This window comes from Microchirus variegatus (genome assembly GCF_963457635.1).
Source record: "Microchirus variegatus genome assembly, chromosome: 20".
In the NCBI taxonomy this organism is placed as follows: Eukaryota; Metazoa; Chordata; class Actinopteri; order Pleuronectiformes; family Soleidae; genus Microchirus; species Microchirus variegatus.
In genome coordinates, this window is record NC_139821.1 from 14,989,491 (window position 1) to 15,008,546 (window position 19,056).

A 19,056-nucleotide genomic window follows, 5' to 3' on the forward strand; every position below is an offset into this window, starting at 1 on the left:
ATAAATCCATAAACATGAAATTGTCTCTACTTTAATATGGGTGTAATTTGATTTCAGATGTGTTACACAGCAGTCTTTGTTTTTTTCTTGGGCAACCAAGTGCTTCACTTCTCACTTTCACTATTCCCATGTTAGTTGTATATTGGCCACAGCAACTATAAAACAGGAATAGAAACGGCGAAGAGTCATAATATGAAGTATCCCTCCCACATTATATTGTTTGCTTTTAATAGCCAACGGTTCTCTCTCTAAATCTCTTAAAATTCAGCAGTGTTTTGTACTGCTTTAAAGTAACTTATCAGTCAATGATCGATTAATTTGATCTTGTCACTATTTATGTGATTTATGTCCCCTATATGAAAAGTTTGGGGAATACTGGTGTCAGGAGAGGACAGGAGGAGGAACCATCGCGAGACAAAAGGGCGTGATTCTCGCGTGAGTCTGTGTCGGACTGTAGTGTCTGTCAGTCCTGTGTTGCAGGCGCTGTCTCCGCTCTGTCAGTATGCCGCTCTTTTCTTTGCAGGAACTAATGTCCAAACACAAGAGAATGTCGGGTTATCAATGACTTCTGTGACCGACAGAGTGAAGCGTCTTCTGGTAGAGTAAACGAAGTAAAGAGGGAAATGTCTCTTTGGACTTGGTCTCCGCTGCTGCTGCTCCTGCTTCACTCGATAGGTGAAGTTAACGCTCAAGTGGAAAGTGAGTTGCTAAAAATCTCTAACTTCAACTTTTTAACTTCTCATTTGTATGTTTTACTCGTTTAAACACATGGATATGAGGCGTGCTGTTGAATAGGAAATGGAGAGACACTCTCTTGTGCTCAGCGTTAATGTGCGTTCACTGAAATCACTGAAGCGTCATTAGCCTCGTTGTGTAGCTAAATGTTTTATTTTCATTTTAGCTAGCTAGCGTCAACTATGCGTATAAATGTATACATATCACAAACCCATAGCCCCACTACGGTGGCGGATACAACTCAAAGCACTGCAACATGGATGGAACGTCACATTATAGCACAGCCAACAGCTTCTGTCAATCTCGACAACTCACTCAGCCTCACGGCTTTAATATTCCGCTGAAAGTCAGCCAGAGATATGTGAGTCAGTTTAACAACATCTGGATTTGTAATCACGTGAAAGGAAACAGACATTCAGTGTTGTAAAAAAAAATGTGCAAGATAAAATTAATCCGCTAAATTACTTGCATTACATTCAATGTACATTTAATGATTATATTTATAACATACATAATATTCTATATATTAGTAAAGTGAGAGGTGGCAAGAGCCAAGTGAGGTGATGATACAGTCACTGTAACAAATGGACACGTTCAGCTTGTCTTTGTAAAAATATTTGTTCACAACACACATTCACTGTTTCCACTCCCCATTGACTGTTTGAAAAGTGGGGGTAGCCTCAGAACTAACAGATGACACATTTTGGGAATGCAAAACGCACTGATGACACTGATGCAATCTTTCAAGAGGAAACATTTGGCCATTCCTCAACAATTGAATGGATGAGTTTGTCATCTCGTTTCTGTGGTCCCAATCACAGAGTGGTACCCTTCTCACCATCTGTTCAAAATACTATATATGTCAATATATACATTTATATGTATATAAATATATATACAGTTCTGTGCAAAAGTGCTCTGTTGTTTGTCTGTCAGATTCTAACAGATGTTTTTTTTACAGCAGATATTTCTTTAAATGAAATGGTAGGACAAACACAGGATTTACCAGTAACATAAATTAAGGTTCCACTCCGGTATTAACAGAGCTGTGTTATTGTTCAAGTGTAAGGGGAGATCATGTTAAATACCTGACACCTGTAGATGATGTTTTTTTGTTGTTTTGTTTTTCTGGAATGTTTTTTTTTTTTTTTTTAAACAACAAAAACTGCATACATATTTTCTGGATGTGTTCCAGTAAAGTGAAAGAGAAATAATGATCCTCTATTGTCGTTATAGCATTGCTAAAACAACACATCTAATGGTGACCTAAGACTTCTGCACAGTATTGTATATGTGTATTTATATATATGTATATATATGTATATGTATATAGGGATATTATCAGTAAATATGCTAAATTTAGCTTCACAAGCTCGTTTGTATCAGCAGTCCGTGGCAGGGTGATAGAGGAAACATTAAAAGATAACAGATAAAGGTTGACTGACAGCATTTCAGAGGATATGTGCACATATCCACATACAGGAAGCAGTATAAAAATACTACTTCAGGGCACAAATGCATATCACTTGTATAGCACATGTATGTGACTCCATCACCATTAGCTTTGTTGTGTTTAGATTTGCAAACATACTGTGGTCAGTTGCATTCGGATGAAAATGATGTGACTGAAAGTTGGTCTTGTATATTAACAAGCTGTGACCTCATGCAACATGTTATGAATAAGCCTGGTGTAATGAACTTTATTTCTCAGCAGATATTTAACGACATGAAACGGGACAAACAATAACATTTATTAGTTTTAAGAGAACCAGGGTCATGCTATTGCTCTAAGTCTATGTGTATGCCAATAAAGTGACCGATAATTATATCAGCACTGCCAAAACAATGCTGTACTGTACTATACTGTAATAAACATGTATCATGTATGTGTAAATCATGCGCATGTCTAAATAATGAAGTGGCAGATAATTCTTGTTTTATAGAATGACCAGCAAAAAAAGTGCTTGTGTTGGAAAGCACGTGTCACCATCATCAAATCGTATGCATTAGTTCCTCAGCTATAATATTCATACAAACTCATTCTGTCCGTATGAGAGACCATACATGTGATCCCATCTGTGCAGAACATCCATCCATCCATCCATTATCTACCGCTTCATACATGTAACAGAAGAATGGAAGTCTTCAGACAAATACTATACTACAGTGATGTATGAACCCTGTCAACATCACATGGTGAGAAGTAAAAGTAGAAATCAGTTGTAGGTATTTTAGATGGGGTCCATAGGTTGTGTTGTGAAAGTTCTGTGCTGTGCTTGTCACTATTACAAGATAATAAACACTCAAATAAATCAGGGTGAACACTACGAGATAAACAGCGGGGAAAGTGCAGTGTCACACCGATGACTAGGTTTAAAAACTGATCAGGCCAAGTTACTAATTCATGCTGTGGGAAATACCCCTCTGAGTACTATGTACATTTGCCCTTGTGTTTATTTATCTGTCCTGATTGAACTCTTGTGTTATTGCTGTTTCAACATAGATCATCTGAGGCCCCGATGGCGCAAACAGATCAAATGTCAGGGCTTTTAATACATTTTCCACTTTTAAAAAGAAACTTAATGCTTATTAATGAATTCATCCATAGTTAATTAATCATTTTCTGTCTTATATAAAACGGTAAAGAATAATAGCTTTGATGAAAGTAGATTACCATTGAAAGTTCTGCATCAAACGGCCAGGGGCAGTGATTTTGCACATGACATCTGAAGATTGTGTTGTAATTCAGATGGGACTCATGAATGTTTTAATGATTTTAATATTGTAGTTTTTGTAATTTTTTTCAAAAAAACACTGTAAGAATGTTTATAAAATGGCCCTGGATGAGTGCATACCTCCACCAAGCTTAACACCGTATCTTGCCGTGTTAAAGACTTCTAAAGATCTGTTCTAATCTGTTATACTGAATAAAATCCGCATCCACAGGCTGGGCAACAGTTAGACTTTGTTATCTTTGAAAAGATCATGTGAGAAGGAGAGAAATATTCTAATGGTATCATCTGCCCTGGTTTGACATTTGACCAGCCTGTTCTGCAGTTAAGTTTAGAATCTGGCGGGAGTTATTTTAATTGGTTGTTTCATAATAACTGATTTAATAAACTGCTGATGATCTTATTACTCTGTCATTATCTCAACATTTTTATTGCCCTGACCACAGCTTGTTGTGGAGGTAGAGACACAAGGGCGTATTAGCTAATTGGTTTATCTGTATGCTACACGTTACAATCAAGTTAACCTTTGTTGCATTTTTTTTCATTCTTTCACAGACAGGGTAGTTTTCCTGCCGGGAACGTTCCAGAACGTGAACATCTCCCAGAATGAGACGGTGCAGGCCGTGGTGTCCAGGATTCCTCCGGAGGTGGCTTTCATCACTCTGCAGTTTCACACACAGCACCACAACGTCACGCTCTCCTACAACAGGGTGAGAAAGTGCTCACTTTCCTCACTTATTCTACAGCATTGATCTGATGGATACGCAGTAATACTTAATCAAATCTTTTCAGGACACAGACTAACAGTCACTATGAGTCATAGTATTATTATGGTTTTAAATAATCCTCTAAAAGATATTCCTATTTAAAGGAAGATAGAAGGTTAAGAACAGCACATGTGAGTGGTCACCAGTGTGATTGAAACTGTTATTGTCCAATATGTGTGTGGTTTCAAGTGACATCTGTGAATTTCCTTTTGCAAAACCCTCAGTATGGAGCCAGCCCCATTAGAATCACCTGGCATTTGTGTTCTCACAAACAATTTGGTGAAAATACCTGGATTGTAGTGTCTGAAAGCAGCTTATGATGTTAACAAATGTTGAGTTAAGGTGAACTGCTGCTTCTTCTGCTTTTTTCTAATGCCTACATTGATTTGTTAGGCCACTTAATTGAATTAGACGCTCTGGCCTACAGGACTTTTTGTGGGGTTTTTTTCAGATTAAGTTTTAGTGTTTTTCTTTAGATTGGGTAAGTATTTGTTCATGGGTGGTTGTACTTGTGATTGTGAACATACAGGCTGTAGATAAACCTCTGTTAAGCTGTGATGAGAGTGCTGATATCAACAGCTGAGATAACTGTCTGTGTAACAGTGTGGTTTCACAGATTGCACTGAGGCTGACACTACAATATCGTTGGCTTGTGGACGATGTCGGGTTGATGGCAGTTTTAAGATGTGTTATTCGCAGACAAAAAGTGTGTTTATTAAACGCATGCTTCATAGTATAATCAGGGAGTTGGTTTAAGCCCGATGGATGAATAAGGCTTTGTGAGCGGAGTCGTCTGACCCTGTGAGAGCAGTGGCAGTCAGCTGATGTACAGTTTACTGGTCATGAGCAGCGGACAGGGGCAACCCAGAGGAAAACAACCTTCTGGCCATGGTCCCAGCAATCTCGAGTCCGAGCCGCCCTGACGGGCACCTAGACTTATTCAATTTGCTTTCTTCTGTTTGAAATAGCAGAAAAGAAAACAAAAAAACAAAAATCATGTGACTGCAATCTTTTTTTATGTGGTCAAAAAACATGAAGGAGAAACAAAATGAAATACTTCACTTTCCTTAGATTGTAAGCGTTATCTGTTTAACTTCCCTGTTCCTTTTTATTTTATCACAATCACTCTCAAAGCTGTCAACCACAAGGTACCAATGCAAGAGAGATGTTTGTTGTCTATATTTTGACTCTCGTGTCCATGCTGACTGGCACGTTATTTCAACAGGATTTTTGTCAGATCTACTTATCTGTATTTTATAATGGAAATACAAAAGTTTGTCTTGTGTGTTGAATCACTGCTGTACCTAGTGGCGACTAATAACTACCGTCTTTACTACACTCTTGTGATTTCTCATGGTGTGAAGTCGGTGTTTGCTCTGTGTTGCGTTGGATTCAGTTGCGACCACAGCGAATATTGACACTGCCCACGCTGAAGAAGATGAGTGTGACACAACAGAGTTATTGTATGTTCAGTGGAGTCAAGACTCTATATGTCCATTCTGACTTTGTTAACAGATCTATATCGACCTCCTTTATTTCCTGTGCGCACACACGCACATACACAGCTTTTCGATCTGTCGGATCATGTTCTCTTGATAATTACATATTAACACAGACAATAATGTAGCAAAGTACAGATAAGAAGTACAAACAAATGTATTATATTATTTATTATTAAACACACTTCAGTGTTTGACTCCTTCTGTCATAAACACACATCAAGAACACGTTAGGTTCAATTGTTGATATGTCATTATGTTTGACTTTGAATTTGATGCAATTTTTTAAGGTTGTGCACAAAAAAGCTGTGCAATTCAATTTGTGTTCAAATCCTGTCTTATCCTGAGTCTGGATACATATCTGCACTCTTAGAAATAAGAAAGTGTTCTTCTACAAGGGCTGAGTTCTACCTGTAACCATTTCTTTTTCAAGGGTTCCACTAATGGTTCCAGTAACAACCATTTTGATCCAGCGAACCCTTTAAAACCACCTGGAACCAAAAAGGCTTCTCCTATGTCATAGGAGAACCCTATGAGGACAAGGCAAAGAACCTTATACGGTTCTACTTAGCACGTTTATTTCTAAGAGTGTGGTGGGTCACCACTGAAATCTCATAATTTCTTCCTTTTTGATCAAATGTTGCTCAAAGACAAACAGACATAACTAACTAACAGCTTGTTTGTTCATCCCATAGTGCCTCAATACCAGTCCTCAGTAGTTTTCAGCCATAAATACAAGAGTAAGTGTAAGTGTTTTCCTAAAACTTACTGAATCAGCATTTGGACACAGCTGGACATTTAACAGCAGGATGATGCACTGTAAGTGAGCCAAAATCCAAAGCTGTGTTTTCATGAAAGTGGAGTTCCTGCTTGTGCAATAATATGCATGTTTTTAGTCATAAGAAAGAGCTCTTTAATGCAGCAAAATAAGAAAAACTAAGAAATCATTGGCTTGTTATACTTTTTTTAACTTGTGTTTTACATGTTATGTGAATTTTAATATTTTTACTGTACAGCCTTTTGCCAAACCCATGTTGTTACTGTGCAACATTTTGGCAATGTATTGTTTTATGAGTGCTTTTCAATAAGATTGGATTGGAACATAAAATGTCAGGGTTACTGTTACTAGTTAGTTAGAGCTGTTCATTGATTGTTTTGGTCTTCGTTATTGGTTTTGTTGAGCTGAAGAAAGATACTAAACTTATCCTTTGAAGTCAAGCTTCTGCTGAACCTTTGTGTTCACATGCACTGCAGCACTTGTTGACACTGTCACTATCACAGTCTGTGGAGGGTGTAGGCTGGAACAAAGACCCGAGTGTGTCGTGATATGGTGAGAGAACAGAGTTTTATCGTCAATCATAGCTGCTTAAGCTGTGATAAATCTTTACTTTGTCCTTATTTTGAATCAGTCCAGTGCTGCGGTTTATGACTGAGTGACATTCCCATTCGCCCGTGCTGTACTTTGAACACTGTAAACATTTGTAAACATTAAAGCCTGTTGCTAAAACATTAGCATCATTGGCGATTGCTCTAAAATGTAATCAAATATGTACTGTGTTGTATTTACATTTCACTACTAAATTTACGCGATTAGACTGCATCTCTAGTTTATACAGAATGAGCTGTTTATCACAGTGATTCAACTGCCTCGGATGATTTTCTCATTCCATAGCCACCTCCACATTAAAACAACTTCTCTATATGGGACAACACAAAATTTGCCTGTTTCAAAGACCAGCAACTGCCACTGATCAGCACGCTAACACATTAGCATGTGGTGAGGTCTTAGAGAGTACAGCTGCACATGATCGTGTCACAATTGCATGTTTGTTAAGCGATCCCGGTCATAAAGAAAAGTTCACGTGTGCTTTGTTTGTGCTTTGTCTGCTGACAAACCTTTGCTCTATATTTATTATGTGTGTGTGTGCGTGTGTTTCAGTTGCCAAGTCTGGATCTCTCTATGACAGCAGTGGACTCTGGCCTCCTCTCATCTCTGCTGCCCGCCCAAATATCCCTCTCGCTGTTCCTGTTTTCTCCCAACAGTGACACTGTGGCAAGCATCGGGGTCATTCTACCCCTCTCTAGCACTGGTGGGTTTTAGGCCCTGTCTGGACCTGGTATTTACATCTATCCTGAGAGATCTGGTCTAAATAATGTAGGTACAGCTCTTCACAGCTGACAGAAAATGTGCCCTGGATGTGTCTTGTGCGTCCACATGATATTTTATTTGGATTTGCCCCGTTATTCAAATACACACTGACATGATGCTCATCAGAACAAAATTAGGTTTTTAAACACTCTGATTGTACAGATGTGTCAGCCTCAATGTGTTTGTGTGTGTGAGTGTTGAGCATGAGAGAAAAAAAAGGAGCGCTGATTGAGTGAATGAAATCTCTACTCAAGCGACTGTAACATGAAATGAAATTTCAACAATCAGACAAAAATAAATCACTCGGTGATCAGTGTTAATATTGTGGAGGCGGCAACAAATAAATCAATATATTGGATTATTAATCGATTACTAAATTAATTGTCAACTATTTTGATGATCGATTAATCCGTTTGAAGATTTCTGATTGTTTTAGCTTCTTAAATGTGAATGTTTTCTAGATTCTTTGCTCCATACAACAAAGAAATAATTAAAACTGAATCATTTTGGTTTGTGGACAAAAAAGACATTTCCGAACATCATAATTTGCAGGTTTGACAAACACTGATCAACATTTTTTAATGTTTGGACATTTTATGGACCAAGCGATTAATTGTGAAAATAATCGATAGTTGCATCTCTTAATATAAGCGCTGATTAGTGTTACAAATACTGGTAAACTGCTTCAGTTCAGAGGTCATTTGAGGGGTCGGCCTTAAATATGCCACCAAACCACTTCTGAATGTGGTTTTTGCATTCAGATCTGAGGACACATTTAGGAAGGATTGTGAGCATTCATATATACACTTAAAGATGTCCACATGTGTTCAGATCAGTCTGTACAGATGTTAATGCCATGTCTGATTTAAAAAAAAAAAAAAATCCACTTGCATGAAAAATCATGAACAAGGATGATGCATGTTGTTTTGTAAGACCTGCTATTTTTGACACACGTCTGAAGTTGGTTACCCACATTTCTGGCCTCTTCCTTGTGTGGTGAGACAGACATGCCGTATTCTCTTTCTTCTTTCTTCTTCCGTCTTCTCGTCCTCCACTGACACAGCTGATGATAAATGTCTGTTTCACCTGCTTGCAGACCCGGTGCCTGGAGCTTGCAACATGGAGTCCAACCTGGACGTCGACCCAAATCTCTACGTTCACTACAACCTCTATGAGACCACAATTCATTTTGCCCCTGCAAACACAGGATATGAGAGGTAATGCACCACATGGACTTACCCAACTTCCTGTTAGGCCTGTTTAGCTGGAGGAAGCAATGACTCTTTACGCATACAGTGCACCAACAGCTTTGTTGTTTTTACTTTATGTCTGTCAAACCATTGGCATTGAAATAGCAGGACAATCACATTATTTTTATTATTATTTTTACCAATATCATTGTATTTACTCCGTGGAAACAGGGTTTTTTATGAAAAATGTGTTATTTTTAAACTGCATACATGTTTCCAACCATAAATAATTATACTGTATGGTCATTATTGCATTGCTAAAACTGCAGTAAAAATATTTTACTCGATACTGTATGCACTACAGTTTTCAAAAGTTTGAGGTCACTTAGAAATGTCCTTATTTTTGAAGGAAAAGCTATTTTTTTTAAGGAATATAACATTAAATGAATCACTATCATCGACTATTCTAGCTGCAAACGTCTGGTTTTTAATGGAATATGTACATAGGTGAGGCCCATTTCCAGTGTTCTAATGGTACTTTGTGTTTGCTAATCGCGTTAGAAGGCTATTGGATGATTAGAAAACCCTTGAAAACCCTTCTGCAATGATGTTAGCACAGCTGAAAACAGTTTTGTTTCTTTGACGAAAGCAGTTTGAAGGGAAAAATTATTATTTTGAACAGAAATCATTATTTCTAATCTTGTCAATGTCTTGACTATATTTTTGACCCATTTTGCAACCCTTTTGATGAATAAGTGTGATTTTAATGGAAAACATAAAACAATTGTATAGGTGACCCCAAACTTTTGAACATCACTGTATATCTGCTAGGACCTGTTGACAAACCACAAACTGCCTCACTTGCTCCTCCTTCTCTGCTGTTGTTGAACTCTTGCTTCATTCTCATTTAGGATGAGTGTCCTAAATAATCAAATGCCTCCTTCACTTATGGGAATTGTGTTCTATAGCGTCAATCGGTAGCTGCACAGACTCTGTTGACATGTTTTCCATAGCTTTCAGCTCTTCATCACCGTTTCACCAGCTCGGTGTCTTATGAGTGGATTTCTTTGTGGTCACAGCACATGTACGAATGCTGGGTTTGTTCTCAGCTGCAAATGTTTTGAGGGCTTTTGTGTTTGCTTTTTAGAAACTTTATAAACGGCGTGCATGGCAGATTTAGTTTTCAGGTCATCACCTTAAGAGATTTGGACAAATACTGGCTTTGTCATTAAGTGCTGTTTGCGTCACTTGTTGTGTGAGTAAAAGTCCATTTGTTTCATTGTAGCTGACTGCCTTCATATTTTTAGTATCAGCTGATGATACAGAAACATGTTTAATGCTGGGTAGTTTTTAAAAGTTTTATTTAATCTGGAAAAGGTCTTTCTGAGATTATACACCTTCTCTGCCTTTTGGAAGAGCTTAAGTTTGTAATTCACTTTTTTTCTCTTCACTACTTTTTCTCTTCACTACTTCTTCTTCTGAACTACATTCATTTCCTGTGTGAAGTCATTGTGTGAACTGAATCAAAGTGGAACACCTCACTTTGCACCAAGAAACCACTGAATTACATAGAACGACACCTCATAAGAAACGTATGATATCCTTTTCAATCTTTTTACATTTGCTGTCTTTTTCTTGTGTAAATTAGCTGACATTAGACAGCAACTCATCATATTACATTTTGTAGACACACTTGTTCACTATAGTGGAGCAGTTTCTGGTAATCAGCTCAGGAGAGGAGTCATGGACCATTGTCAACTCACTTAGATTTCTAATACTTTCTTTGTTTAGTGAGTTAAGTGCATATGAGCGAGACAGTGAGCCTCTCACTCACTGCTGACGTACAGTGAGTGAAAGGCTCACTGTCTCGCTCAGTTGGAAAAGATTCTCTCAGACAGAAGCAGTCGCAAAATGGAGGTGAAAGAAAGGTGAAGATTTCCTGACTGTCCCTTCTGTCCCTGCTCTCCATCAGAGGCAGCACTCCTCCACTCTGCGATGAATCCACAGGAGCCAACACGCGCTGGCGTCTGCACTATGACATCTACCAGTACTTCCTGCCCGAGAACGACCTATCGGAGCGCAGCCTGTTCAGTGGCATTCAGGCCGTGGCTGACATCGGTGGCATGATGGAGAACGGCAAACACGTAAGCAGCTTAAACGCACACGTGATTAAACCGTGCAGTGTCGGGTCAGCTGACACACAGCCCGTCCGTTTTTTTAATCACACAGTCTCCCTGCAGGTCATGACACTGTTGTCATCAGATATGAGCAGGGTGGTGTTCAACTCCATCCCGGGCCAGGGCATCATTTACTCGGTCATTGTCAGAGACCCACTGTGGAACACTTCAGCCTCATACATCCCTGTTCACACCTATGCCTGCAGCTTTGCTTCTACCCTGGATGGCTGTCAAACTCTGGGTGAGCCCCTAAAGCCACTTTCAATCTAATGGCTTTATGTTGGATTTTCAATATTATATTATTGCATATTTAGCACTGTTGTAAGTTTTTAAAAAAATAAGGTCTGAAACATTCGTGGCTAACAGCTATGCTAACTGCCAGATAATGAATGTGTTTCATGGTTTTGCATGCTGTCAACATACACTCTTAATAAAAGTGCTAAGTAGACCCATATAAGGTTCTTCGGCTTGTCGTCATAGGAGAACACTTTTTGGCTCTAGGTGGAACCCTCAGAAAGGTTCCCTTTTAAAACCCTTTATTCAGGAAAGGGGTTTTAAAGTGTTCTCTGGATCAAAATTGTTCTGACTGGAACCATTAGTGTTACCAAGAACCCTTGAAAAAAACCTTTCTTTGGAAAAGGGTTTTTCAGAAGCAAATGGTTCCAGGTAGAACCTCAGCCCTTGTAGAAGGACCCTTTTGGAACCCTAACCCTAAACTGAACCAGATCTGCATCATTTGATCGAACTTGAGCTGCATTGTTCTGAAAACAGTTGGTCATTTTGATTTATATTATCATTATTTTTTTACTTTTATAGGAAAAGCATCAACAAAAGTGTTTTTCACCATCACTGGCTTGGTGGGGCTGTTTGTCTGCTTTTTTGGACACCGATTCTTCAAGTGTGGTAAGGAGTTTTTTTTTTTTTTTTTTAATGCAGCTGATAACATTTATATTCATTTTTCTGAAATGTAAGTTATGGTTCAAATTACCAGCGATAGCAAAGTGATTTTTTTTTTAGTACAGCTGGATTAGGATCATGAGGAAAAGGCCAGGGGCCTCATTTATAAACGTTGCGTACGCACAAAAGAAAGTACACCACTCTCTACGCAAACCTTGAGATTTATAAAAAGAGGACTTGACGGGAATATGTGCGGTCCTCCACGCCAACTCTGACCCATGCGTACGCACATACCTGGGGTAAGGAGAAACTGCGCCACTGATGGCAGAAAAAGAAACAGGAGAAACTGTGTGAAAACTGATCATGTAAAATAAATAGTTATATTACCTCTCATATATGAACAGTTTATTTGCAAGAAATGGATAAAAAAAAAAAAATTCTACAATGAACAAACAAACAAACTCCCTGGAGTGCACAGGAAACATATGATTTAGGACAATAGTAACACAACAGTAGGGCAAATTATGTTTACACTGATATCAGGGTAATTCTCACACGTGTAGCAGATACCTAATCGATGGGCATATAAAGGCAGGTACTCACAATGCGTCACGGCGCACAATGGCTGCTTTGGCACTGTTAGAGGATGTGGCAAACGGAAAGATACGGAGGGAGCGGAACTTCTGAGACGAGCTAGATCCACTGGCCAACAGTGATGAGTGGCTGATGAGCCGTTTCCAACTCCCACGTGCTGGTTTTTGGATCTGTGTGCGGCATTGGGCCCAAAGAGGAGCACCCGCAGAAACCACGCCGTGCCAGTCCCGCTCCAAGTGCTCACAACACTCTGGTTTCTGGCGACAGGTGTTGTGCCAATGTAGGTATCCCCGACAGAAAGTTTCTCCTGGCCACGGCCGCGGAGGCGGAGAAACAGTGGTGCGCTTGCTTTCACCAAAGTAAATTAAAACAATTGCATTGTTTAATTATTTATTTTATGCATACTTCACATAGTACTCTATAACCTCTTTATGAACAGCTTTCTTCTATTCTAGCCAAAAATATGGGGGGATACAAATTATGGCAGACAGTCTGATATAATGTGTTTCCCCCATATCTTTGCCAGAGGTTATAGAGTAGTATGTGAAGTATACATAAAATGAATCATTAAACAATGCAATTGTTTTAATTTACTTGGGTGAAAGCAAGCGCACCACTGTTTCTCCGCCTCCGCGGCAACACTTTCTGTCGGGGATACCTACATTGCACGACACCTGCATCGATGTCCCCCTCCACCTCCGTCACCACTCCACTCAGGAGGGATTCCCCGATGATCTCCCCGCCAGTTTTTCCTCCAGCAGGGTGAGCTCCGGTTGGCCCGTTCCCCCGTCTGTGGCACAAACGCTCTGCCTGTGACACTAGGCGCTTTTTTGCGTCTACTTGTCTGACCACTTTTTTTTCACCTCGGTCACACTCCGACTTTCTGAGGCAACAGCACTGACATTATCCGCCACATGCTGCCACTCTAGAACACCAAACAATAAAGCCTTCCTCCTCCCCGACAAGTACTTCCACCTCACACATTGGGTGAAATTACGTTCCTTGGCCTTTCTCTCTGATTTCGGCATGATTTCAGTCATGAATCAATATTTATGAGGGGCGTTTCTCTGAATATTTATAGGCAATTATGGGCGTGTTATGACCCGCAAACAGGTGCGCCACATTTAGAGTGGATTGTGATTTATAAAGGGAAATCGGCGTAGGACGTGCATGCGCACTGCTTTATAAATCAGGTTATTTTTGTGCGTAAGCACTTTCTGTGTTTCGTGCGTACGCCAATTTTGACGTCGGTCCTACGCACAGTTTTATAAATGAGGCCCCAGGTCATGTTTGTAAATGTAAACTTTCTCACAGAAACCAAGCAAAACTCTGGCTCTCCAAGCCAGTCCAGTGTGTGCTTTTCTGTTTCTTTATGCATTTAGAAATGAACATTATTACTGGTGCTGACTGAGCATGGTCTTCCCATCATGTGATCCTTGTGTGAAGCGTAAATGTATTTGTTCCAAATGCCGACCCATGACCGTGATGCTGCCAGTCGTTCTTTAATAAATGCCAGCGTGAGAAGTTCAATCAAGTGCAAAACCATTTTATTCTGCAACTCGTGGTTTCCAGCAGCTGCTTTTATAGACTTGAATGTTGATTGGTGTTTTTGTTAAATGAAACAAAGAAACCAGTAAATGTTTACATTTAAGAACCTGAAAAAATCTTGTTTTAGTTATAAAACAAAGAAACACTCAGCCCTAGGCTGCTGTAACATCTACAGCCTTTGTCACTTTCATGTCTCGTGTTCCTGTTTGTCCCACAGAGCTGTTCTGCATGGGGTTCAGCTTTGCAGCATTTTTCTTCTTTGTGCTGATCACAAGGACCACCGAGCTGAACTATGATCGTGAGTCTACTTCTGACTGTTCACAAAATTAAAGCTGAAGTATAGTAACACACTCACTGCACCGTAATCTAAATTAAAAACAATGTTTGTGCCCATCCCTGCACAGTTCGCCTGGCTGTGTCAGCAATGATCGGCGTGGTGGGCGGGGTTCTCCTGGTGATGAGCTGGTGGCGATTTGGTTCCGTCATGGCCTGCATCGTCGTGGTCGGCCTGATGCTTGGCTTTCTCATCGCCTCCACTGTCTTCTTCACTCCTCTGGGTAAGAAAACTAAATTCTGTGTTCCCCAAACAGAAGTCATGCTTCGTTTTCCACGTTAAATCACCAAATCCATGGTAAAGTTCTTTAACACAGGCGTATTCCATCGTTCTCCAGGTGACCTTGATGTCTTCAGACAATCAGATGTGGTTTTCTGGGTGACATTCTGCTGCATCATGATCATTGTGCCATTCTTCTTTGTGCGTTGGCCCAGAGAGGTAACGCATTTATACACTTTCTTCTTCTTCCTTCTATAGAAATATGGCGATGCAAGATGGCGGCCTGTGTAAAGCAAAGTCAACTGTAACACAACTGTACAATTATCTTAAGTATTACACACTGGATCTTTATGTAGTTTCACTGTTGTTATTTGTATAAGTTCAATATTCTTGGCAACAGATTTACTGTCCATCATATGTATTAAACTAGAGCTGCTGCTGACCTTAGCTTCACTTTAAAGCTCACTATTTCACAAAAGTGTACACTAAACAGAACTTAAACAAATATTAAGATGTTGTTTTATGATGCAAAGATTCCAGTATCTGCCCAAGAAATAGTCCTTGTTTTGACATTTCTCAGCTAACTGATTCCTCGTGCTCACTGAGCTGTGCTCACAAAACAAGTCAGTTTTTCCTCATGTGACGGCAAGAAAACAAGCCAGCATATCTCTGAAAATACTCATGTTAAATTTACCTCATTTATAGGTTGATTTGTAGCAGTGACATTGTTTTGTTAGAGTTCATTTTACTTATTTCCTTGCTAGTTTATTATGATTGCAAATGTATTTGACATTTTCTTATAAATCGGTTGTGTTCAAGGAGCAAACCTGACTCTGCTTTTCAAACATTTCAGGGTAACATCAGCACGTGTGGAATTGTCGGCGCTTACGCCGTGATTCTGGCCGTCAACGCGTACATGTACACCAGCCTCTCCTTCATCACACTGAATATCCTCAAACGCCTGCTCAACAACAACTTCAGTGCCATGTTCACTGACGTGCCGTTCCAAACCATCGGTGAGTTCACACTTGAAATCAATAATGTGAACTTTAAGAGCTATAAAATAAACTCAAATACTTGGGCGTCAGCCATATGAGAATTCTTCTCCAGACACATGTTGGGTGTCTGCAGATCAATATCCCTTAACTCACCATTTTCTTTTAAAGAGGACCTAGACCGGAAGTTCCAATTAACGCTGTTTTTTAGTGTGTATCTGCGTCATTACCTTGTTTAAGAAGCCCGGAAGGTTCTAAACAAACAGTTCAGCCATTGCTGAGAACACTGTGAGATCTGTAATCTCGGGCTCAGCAAGATCTCTGACAAAACCCGGTCCGGTTACGTAAACATCGATTCTCCGGAACAGCAGATCCTCCTGCTCCGGGCACTAGTCCGGATACATCCGGTTGCGTACATTGAACCACAGAAGAAGAATAAAGTCCGTTGTGGAGGTGTTTCACGAGCGACAGTGTCTTCTGACTCTGGGTCTGACTCCGGGTCAAAGTCATAAAAGGGACTGCGGCGGGGAGTCGTGAAGAAGCTATTTTTAAACATTGTTAAATCAATGTTTTGATAATGAGTAGCAGTGCATCCACAGTTCCAGAGGGGGGAGCTGCACTTCTGAGAGCGGGTGTGCTGAATATACAGGCCAATCACAAGACTCTGTCTTCTGGGTGAGAGAGTTGAGTCTCAAATCTCACGGCTGGGAAACACCGTCAAAAAGGGGATTTCTATCGGCTCGTTTAAGCAACTAGGAGGTTTTTGACCATAAAACAAGTTAATGTATGTATGTAGACCTCCATAACTAACATATATGTGCAACAGGACCACTCTATGTGAGCTTTAAAGTGTGTTAGAGAAGCTTAAGCCTTCAGTTAGCAACAAAACTTTCAAAACAACCCCAGTTGACCAAAGTGCTTCGCAGGCTTGATCAGGAAATGAATTAAATGGATTAAAAGAGGATGAAACAATCATCAAAGAGAGAAAAGAAACACGTTCATTCTCTCATTCCACATGATATTGAGTGACATTTCCAGCAGTCTCTATATGAGTTGGCAGTTTGTTCCAGAGTCTGGGTGTGCCACAAACGGCAAAGGCTGGGTCACCTTTACTTTTGCTTCTGGATCTCGGAACATACAGAAGCAGCGGTTATTAGCTGACCGTGTCACTCTGACTGGAGCTTGGAGAGTTAAAAGGTCACATAAATAAGGTGGACATAGTCCTATCCTAAATTGGACAGGAAGCCAGTAGAAGGCTAGAGCTGGTGTTATGTGGTCAGTTAGAAGTCCATAGGAGCTAGAAAGAAGTCCCTAAGAGCCAGATATGGCTTGACTTTGGCTCGGAGCCAAAATCATCACTGATGGTCATCACTCATCACTTATACTCATTGAAACTAAGCGAACAACTGCAGAGGAAAGCATTGTAATGGCAAATTCAATTTCTTTGTCTCAGAGCTACAACCGCCCATCACCCTTTTCCTAACACATAATACCAGGTCCTTTTGTGTATTGTGTATTGTATATTGTGTAATTAGGATGTCTAGACTGAACTTGCACCTTCCTACAACATCCGCAGGGAGTCGGCTCCCCGATACCTGCAGTAGACAAAGATGTGTGAAAACACGGCCTGGAAAGGCAGGCTCCTTTGTCTATTGGAGGAATGCGAAAAGGGGAGTTGTTCATGTATAAATGTGGAGGTCACACTATGCTCTGGGTTTTTTCTCCAGCTAGGATCACTCTTGTGCAGATTGACCTTTTCTTTGCAAAGAAAATAACTAGCTAAGTAACTTAGCCAGCAGAATTCCATTTCATTCTTCACCAGCAGCAGAGAATTTCCACAACAGCATCAACTTCCTGTTTACACCAGTACATGAGTACTAGTACCTGAATGGTCATGTGATACACATTTGTATGTGTATTAGTATGGACACAGAATACCTCTGAAAAGGGACCTAAAATGCTCAGAGATCATTGTAGTAGTAGTATAGGTGTGGATGTAGCCCTGGTCTCATTTGTTTCCTCCTTCCTTCACCCAGACTACATCATGATCACAGTGTGGGTGGTGTTCGGCGTGTGCGGCATCGTCCTGCAGCTCTACCGCGAGCGCACTCGGCCGTTCTTCCCGCCCAGCCCGTACCTCATGTGGATGCAGGAGCGTGAGCACCGTAAGACCAACGTCCTGGACCCGAGCCACCACTTCCCCCCACTGCCCAACCGCCTCCTGGCCCGGGCGCGGCAGCTCACCAAGCGCATGGAGCCGGCGGGAGAGCACACGCCGCTGCTCCTCTGAGCCTCTGATGCAGCGCTGCATTGTGGGCATGGCACAGGCTTGCAAAGACGCCAGAGAATTGTTGGACCGAGAGGAATGTGATTCCTCGTGACTTGGTGCGGGGATTTGACTCTGGATCAGCTGAGTGAAAGACTTACTCAGGATAAAAAACAAAAACCACTGAGAGAACATTTTAAATCTCACAAACAAAGCAGACTGTGACAAACACTTTTTAGTCGATTTTCACACGACTTCTCCGGAGAGTCGTTTTAATGCCACCAACGTTGTCTTTCATGTCGTCGGAACATCGTGTGTTTGGAGTTTGATTTCAGACTTTTAAATCAAACCCAATCTGTGCCTTCAGTTTAAAAGTAACATTTAAAGGATTTATGGGATTCACTGTATCTCAAAGCTTGAGTTCATCATTTGTTTGGGAAAACACTGAATCTTGTTATTTGTTGAAATTCTCTTCACTTAAAGACAGTCAACAGGCAGATATTTGCCATTTTTTAATACTACGTATAATAGTACCTGTTGCTAAGTCACTAAACTTTTTAAATCCTAGGTTTATTTATTTTTTTGTTTTCCAATGACCAGTTTCATATATTAAATATTTAGTTTATGCATTGTTTTTATTGAAAATACTGTATATAATTGTCATAAATGGTGCATCGGAGAAACAGACTATAAGAGTTTTTCAATAACTAGTTACTGGAGTTGAGCACATTTTTCTTTTACTATGTTAGCATTTAAGAGTTCTATTTTATCAGATGCAGATTAAGATATGGGTGATCATTTTCTCCTTCACTGTTTTTCAAACCTGGAAATTATGTTCTCAAATGTCTTGTTTTGTCCACAAACCAAAATGATTCCCGTTTGAATTATTTCCATTTTACGTGGAGCAAAGAATCAGGAAAACATTCACATTTAAGAAGCTGAAAAATCTGATAA

General features: G+C 40.1%; 1 protein-coding gene across 1 annotated transcript; it reads left to right on the top strand.

The window, feature by feature from the left end:
• Positions 1-623: 623 nt before the first annotated feature.
• Positions 624-18,174, top strand: tm7sf3 (transmembrane 7 superfamily member 3; the record flags this gene model as incomplete). The annotated part of the gene is made up of 12 exons (XM_083906927.1): positions 624-699; positions 4,023-4,177; positions 7,673-7,823; positions 8,979-9,099; positions 11,045-11,216; positions 11,313-11,490; positions 12,066-12,152; positions 14,506-14,586; positions 14,693-14,845; positions 14,960-15,060; positions 15,695-15,857; positions 17,873-18,174. 12 exons carry the CDS (start codon positions 624-626, stop codon positions 18,124-18,126), a joined length of 1,692 nt encoding a protein of 563 aa, XP_083763053.1. The 3' UTR covers positions 18,127-18,174.
• Positions 18,175-19,056: the final 882 nt, after the last annotated feature.